The 6,269-nt window shown below is 30.0% G+C and overlaps 1 protein-coding gene across 1 annotated transcript; it reads right to left on the bottom strand.

The window, feature by feature from the left end:
• Positions 1-3,919: 3,919 nt before the first annotated feature.
• On the bottom strand, positions 3,920-5,891 carry LOC145107231 (ARM repeat superfamily protein). The gene has a single exon (XM_079044071.1). It carries the CDS (start codon positions 5,755-5,757, stop codon positions 4,018-4,020), a length of 1,740 nt encoding a protein of 579 aa, XP_078900197.1. The 5' UTR covers positions 5,758-5,891; the 3' UTR covers positions 3,920-4,017.
• Positions 5,892-6,269: the final 378 nt, after the last annotated feature.

Genomic DNA, 6,269 nt, shown 5'->3' with positions numbered 1-6,269 from the left:
CTAGATATGCATTCCTCATTCAGGTTTAGACTCATTAATGGTTTTTTTTTCAAATTATACAACCAATAAATCATGTCTCTTAACGTTAAGTTGTACATGTTTTGAATCACTAAGTTTTGAAATTAAAAAGTTATCACCATTATAAAATAAGTATATTAATTAAAGTGTTATTTATTTAAGTAATTCGTAGTTTTAATATTAAGTAAATTTCTGGTTGGATACATTTTATACTACACACTCTTAACTATTTTACATATATGCTTTTTAATAAAATCATGTAAATATGCCATAAATATAAACTATAAATTTCTACATCTATAACAATTTGACCTTTCATTTTCCTAATACATGTTATTCATTATTTACCTTTAATATGATAAAAACATTAAAAACTTAAAAAAATTATTACTTATAATTAATTATAGATTAATAAAGACGGGCTATGCTTTAATTTATATGATCCTTGCATACATCTATATTTTTTTATATTTTTTTTTTATTCATTATTTTTTGTTCTTATAATATCTTTACCAATTAATATCATCTTTTTTTAATATAACTACTATTTTTTTCTTTTCGTAGATAAAAGGAACAAGATAGACTATATTTGTGCTAGACAAAATTGCAAAAATGGTCCCTGTGGTTGGCAAATTTATGTGCTTTTGGTCCAAAATGAAACGTTGGTGCACCACTGGTTCAAAATTGGATCTTTCTATCGTTTTTGGTCTCTATCTACTTAAAAAGACCATTATGCACTTATAGTTTGTTTTTCCATTTTTTTTATTTATATTAATGTTTTTTACTAATTGAAAATACAAAAACACCCTCTCTCTCTCTCGTGTGAACTGATCAATGTTCTCGTCGGTAGAAAGGAGATTAATGAGAGGAAATTCAAACAAATAAGCTCAAGAAAAGGATGCATCTGTCAACGTCCCCCAAGATCAACGCCTCACCTCCGACCACTGCTACACCCCTCACCCGCCTCATTACTTTTGTTTTATAGAACCAAATGAGGACATATATTATACTAACGCTAGAGATAGGAAAAGATTAGAAAATTAAATTTGGATAATAGATGTAACTAATTGTGATAATTTATAGTTATTGATTTAGATAAATATGGTAATTTGATCAATAAAATCCAATGATGTACATGTATAAAGAAATATTTCAAAATCTATGTTAAAATATTATGTTTATTTTAATTATCAAAGTAATTCATTATTACTGTCAATGTACAACACGCTGCATTTTTTTAAAAATTATTAATTTTTTTGTCTATATAAAACTTTTTGCATACTTACCGTGGTTTCCACGTATTATAACCTAGTATCTAATAAAAGATAACGTGCATATATGTTTTTGGGACGTGAGCGGCATAAGAAGCAAATCACGATTCACAACATATTTTAGCGACACAAATGGTCACTTTGTTATAAAAATTGAAAATAAATATGATTGGGTGATAAATGTGGACAAAATATGGCTATTTTATTGAATAACCATTTGTACAAAAATTGATTCATGATAATTGGATTTTGGGTGTGAGAGTGGAGTGATTTAAACCAAAAAGCCCAAATATATAAGCCCATTTACCTACCAATTAGCAAAATAAAACATTTTTTAATGAGTAATGATTTAGGTGGTTTTTTTTAAAAAAAATTTCACTTCGGATTTTTTATTTTATGGCGCAGCGCACACATAACACTTTTCATCTTGTAGTTGTTTGTTTTTTAAAAGTCTTCGGAGTAAAAAACATATGCATGTGTTCTGTTTAGTGCATCAATTGTATTGCCTTTCCAACCTCTTTTTTTTTTTTCTTGTTGAAATCTTGATGAATTTTGATTATATGTTGTTGAAATCTTGTTGAATTTTTGTTTCACCTTCTTTTTTTTTCTTTTTTTTCGTTTTTTTTTTGTTTATTCTTGTTAATGATTTTTTTTTTTCCATTTTTTTATATTGAATAATGATAATTTCTTGCTGAAATATTATTATTTTTTGTTGAAATATCAATATTTTTTTGCTAAAATATCATAAATTTTTGCTGAAATATTATACATTATTAAATTTTTGGTATTAAAAAACTATTTTCGTTATATAAAATCAGTTTATTTTATTTTTTTAATATCTATAGCAGCAGCATACAGATGTTAAAAAACAAAACGTTTTTTATTACAGTTTATAGCCGTTTGGTCTACCTCTTCTACTGCAGAAGTTTGCAAAAATGGTTCGCAGACTTCATAAATTTTTGCTTCAAGAAAACAAAAAAACCCCTCCACCTTAATGTTATCAATACCATCCACCTTTTATGTTGCAATAATTTAAAGTTTCTTTTAGACAATTGATAGTTTGATACCTCTACTGTAGTACTGTTGAGTGTTGATCCCGATAGTTTGGTTTAAAATATGATATTGATGTAACTTGGTACGCGTTTTCTTTCCTTTTCTCTAGTCGTTTTCTCTTTTAAAATATCTTCGGTCGTTACTAAAGCACCGACATTAGAAACCATACAAATCAATAAATTATAAAAATATTAAATTATATCATTTTTTTAATTCATATCATTTCGTCTATAATCTAATAAATACTTTATTTTCTGCAGGGATGTATTTATTCTGCGAAATCAGAAAGATGTGCATGTATCGTCCCATAGTGGAAACAATTTAATGCCCACATATTCCAATACTCTATAACAACATGGAAAAGACAAAAAAGGACAGAACGACTGGTATTATTGATGGTACTCTCTGCAGTGTCACTTGTACATCATCGGAAGGTAGACAAAATGTTGATCGCTACATCTCTCACATGTCCTTCGTCCTACAAAACTACATATCTCCCCCACCATGTGCCGTCTAATGTCCTAATCTAAAGATAATGACAAGATTAGTGTTTTTAACGATCATTAAGTTTTTGTAATTTAGTTTTTATAATATATATTTATGCTAACATCAACATATTTACATTGTCGTTTTCTTCTATTTACACTATTGTGGTTCTAAAAATCTATTTCAGATCAATATTCACTAATTGGATAGATTTTTTTAAATTTAATGCAAATAAAATATTAAAAAGTTCAATTAGGTTCTTAAAACTGCAACGACTTGATAATAAATAAATTGGAATTATAATGTTGTAACAAAGAAATGGCTAGATGCAAGAGTTAGTAATTCACTCTTATTTATTTGTACATTATAATATCATATTTCTATTCAATAATGTTACGACATTATCTTTTTAATTTATGTTTAAACATGGTTTGGTTGAAAAACCATCCAATTATTACATTATTATATTCCTTTTTTCTTATAATTAAAACGTTATACTTTTAATAAATATATTCAATTACAGAATTAAAAGTTGCTTGTATATATAAATGGGATTTTCTAATATGTGTTCTAAACGCATATATAAGAAGTAGTATTATTTAATGACAACTATTACTATAATTAAATTTGAAATGCATCAACTATAATGAATATTACCATAAATAAATGTAAAATTCATTAATAATCTCCATAATTAATGCATTTCATATTTAATTATAGTAATATTTTTTTATAATTAATACTTTTTATATGTGCTATTTGGGCACATATTAAAAACCCCCTATATAAATAACATTGTTATTACTAGGTACATTTTTCAAAATACAATGTTACAATATAAGGAAATGAAAATAACATGCTAGAATATTAAAAAATAACAATAATAATAACAATAATAAGTTGTTATTTCTTGGATCTAACTTTAAAAAGAAATAAAAATATAATACTATAACAAATAAATAAATGATAAGTTGCTGTTTCTTGTGTTTACCTTATTGTAAAATGGTGGATGACATTAGCCCTTTCATAATCTTGATAACATCATGCTACTTTTATTGGGAATTTTAACAAATGGATACAAACTCAAAAGATAAAGAACCTAAAATAATCATTATTTTCTTTTAGGCAAAAACAATACAAAAGTCAAAAATTCAAGATTTACATGCAATTAACAAGTGAATTACACAGTTCAAGAATGCCAAATTCCCCTGATCATGCTTCGGAACCGATTCGATGACAAATTCCTAACAATCTTTTTAGCATCTAAAACTTGATCCTCAGCCAGTTTTTCAATATTTTTCAAATACCCAGAGCTTAAAATTTTCTTTCTGCCATCATTACAGAAAGTTAATGACATGATTATAGAAAGTAGATTCTTTCTATTACCTGAATTCCCTTCATCTGGATTGACCAATTGTAGAAGAAAGTTCACATTTTGATCATTTTGCACGAATCTTTTTTGGTTTCTAGGCACAACCACCAATCGGAAAAGTGTCTCTGAAGCCATTTCTCGTGCTTCAAACGACTTCGCATCAAGAAATTTCACCATTTCTGGCATGAATCCTGCATCACCCATGGCTTTCTTGAACTCATCGGAAGACCCACATAACCAAAACGCAGCTCTCAAGGCTGATTCTTGGATTGAAACCTCACCGTTTTTAAGAAAATAAAGTAAATGATCGATAAAGTTGTAATTTTTCAAACTGTTTATGTACCCAATTGAATCTGAACATAGGATTATTAAAGCCCTCATGGATTTCTCTCGGGATTTGGATGAATATGAAGATTTTGGATCGAGTACACGAACAAGAACACGAATCCCACCTTCGTTTACAATCAAACCTCTTATAAATTCGTTTCCAGAAGCTAAAACTTGAATGAAGTCGATGGCACTTATTTGAGAAGCTTCGTTTTTGGACTTAACAAGCTTGATGGACATTGGTATTGCGCCTTCTTCAACAACAAATCTTTTAATTTCATCAACACCTATGAGATTTCGCAACACCCCACATGCTAAACCTACCAATTCTCCACCAGCAGCATCATCACAACCACTCCCACAAATCTTTAATAATGCAGATGCCCCACCATGAGCGGAAACGGACCATGCGTTATCGGAATTTGCTGTGACTTTCATCAAACACCTGGTGGACAGTTCTTTCCCCAAATCACTTCCAGTCTCCAAAACTCTAATCAATGGGGAAATGACACCGGTTCCTACCAAAACACTCTTGTATGAATCAAACCCAGAAAGCGTAGCCACCGATTTTAATGCCTCTTCTTGAATTTCGATTTCTTTTGAATTCAGGAACTTCATTAGAACATGAACAAGCCCGTCAATTTCCATTGCGATTTTTACATACCTTTCATCTTCTTGAATGACTTCATTGAAGCTAACCAGAGCTTGTTTCTTCATCTCAATGCGACCAATCTTGAATCTGCATAACAAATCTTTAACATAAAACTGGATGTCATCTCTAGATGCTGCGGGTGGAGGTCTTGAAACGACAATTGCGTAATTACCATTTGATAAAAGCCCCTCTGAATTAATAAATTCAGACAAAGACTTAACGCTACTGTCGAATTTCACAAAAATAATATCAAGATCACTCTGCATTAATAGCTTCCCACTGTAGGAATGTTCGATACATTTCTGAGCCAAATTGGTGGAACAATCTGTTGTTTCTTTAATGGACCGTATGATGCCGGAGAGAGTTGGGTGGTTGTCGGCCGAAGCTTGAATTTCCTGAGGGAGAGAGGCGAGGATGGAGAGAATCTCGTCTAGCTTGCTTCTTATCACTTTCCATTTTGATGAAAAGACTTTGGTTGAGTGAGAGAGGAAGATTAGAGAAGAGATTTGATCAGTCGCATGCCGGAGTCTTAAATTTCCGGTGTTTGTTCCGGCGAGGTTGGCTTTCTCTTCTACCATGTCGGCGTTGTATTAATTTTGGAATAAACCCATTTTCCGGCTGAGTTTCCGCAGTGATGGTTGCTAGGATTCCGGTTGACTTGTTGGAGGATTCTGAAGGTGAAGTAATGAGAGCGAGACATAGCCGAAGATCTTATCCGATGTATACGTAACAGAGGAGGGTAGGGTCTAATTTACTGAATTACCCTTTGAGGTTTGTGATAAATTGATAGTACTGTAGACGAAGAAAGGTTATTTCGGTAATATAACATTAAAGAATGAAAAATGGTGGGATGATAAGTTGGGGTTAGTTAGACCTCTCCGACCCATCTCCATTTTAAAAAATATAAAATAGAGGAAATAGTAATTCATCTGCAACCCTATTCCATTATCTATTCCATTTTTTACCCTAAAAAAGTATATTTCTAGAATATTCTATTTTTATAACTTATATATATTGTCAAATACATCCCTCTACTAATTAAACTCTATATTTATAATTAATTAATATAAATTAGTATATATCATGATAT

This window comes from Lactuca virosa, chromosome 4, assembly GCF_052849685.1.
Source record: "Lactuca virosa cultivar CGN04683 chromosome 4, Lactuca_virosa_CGN04683_v6, whole genome shotgun sequence".
Classification (NCBI taxonomy): Eukaryota; Viridiplantae; Streptophyta; class Magnoliopsida; order Asterales; family Asteraceae; genus Lactuca; species Lactuca virosa.
This window is presented reverse-complemented; position numbering and strand designations above follow the sequence as displayed.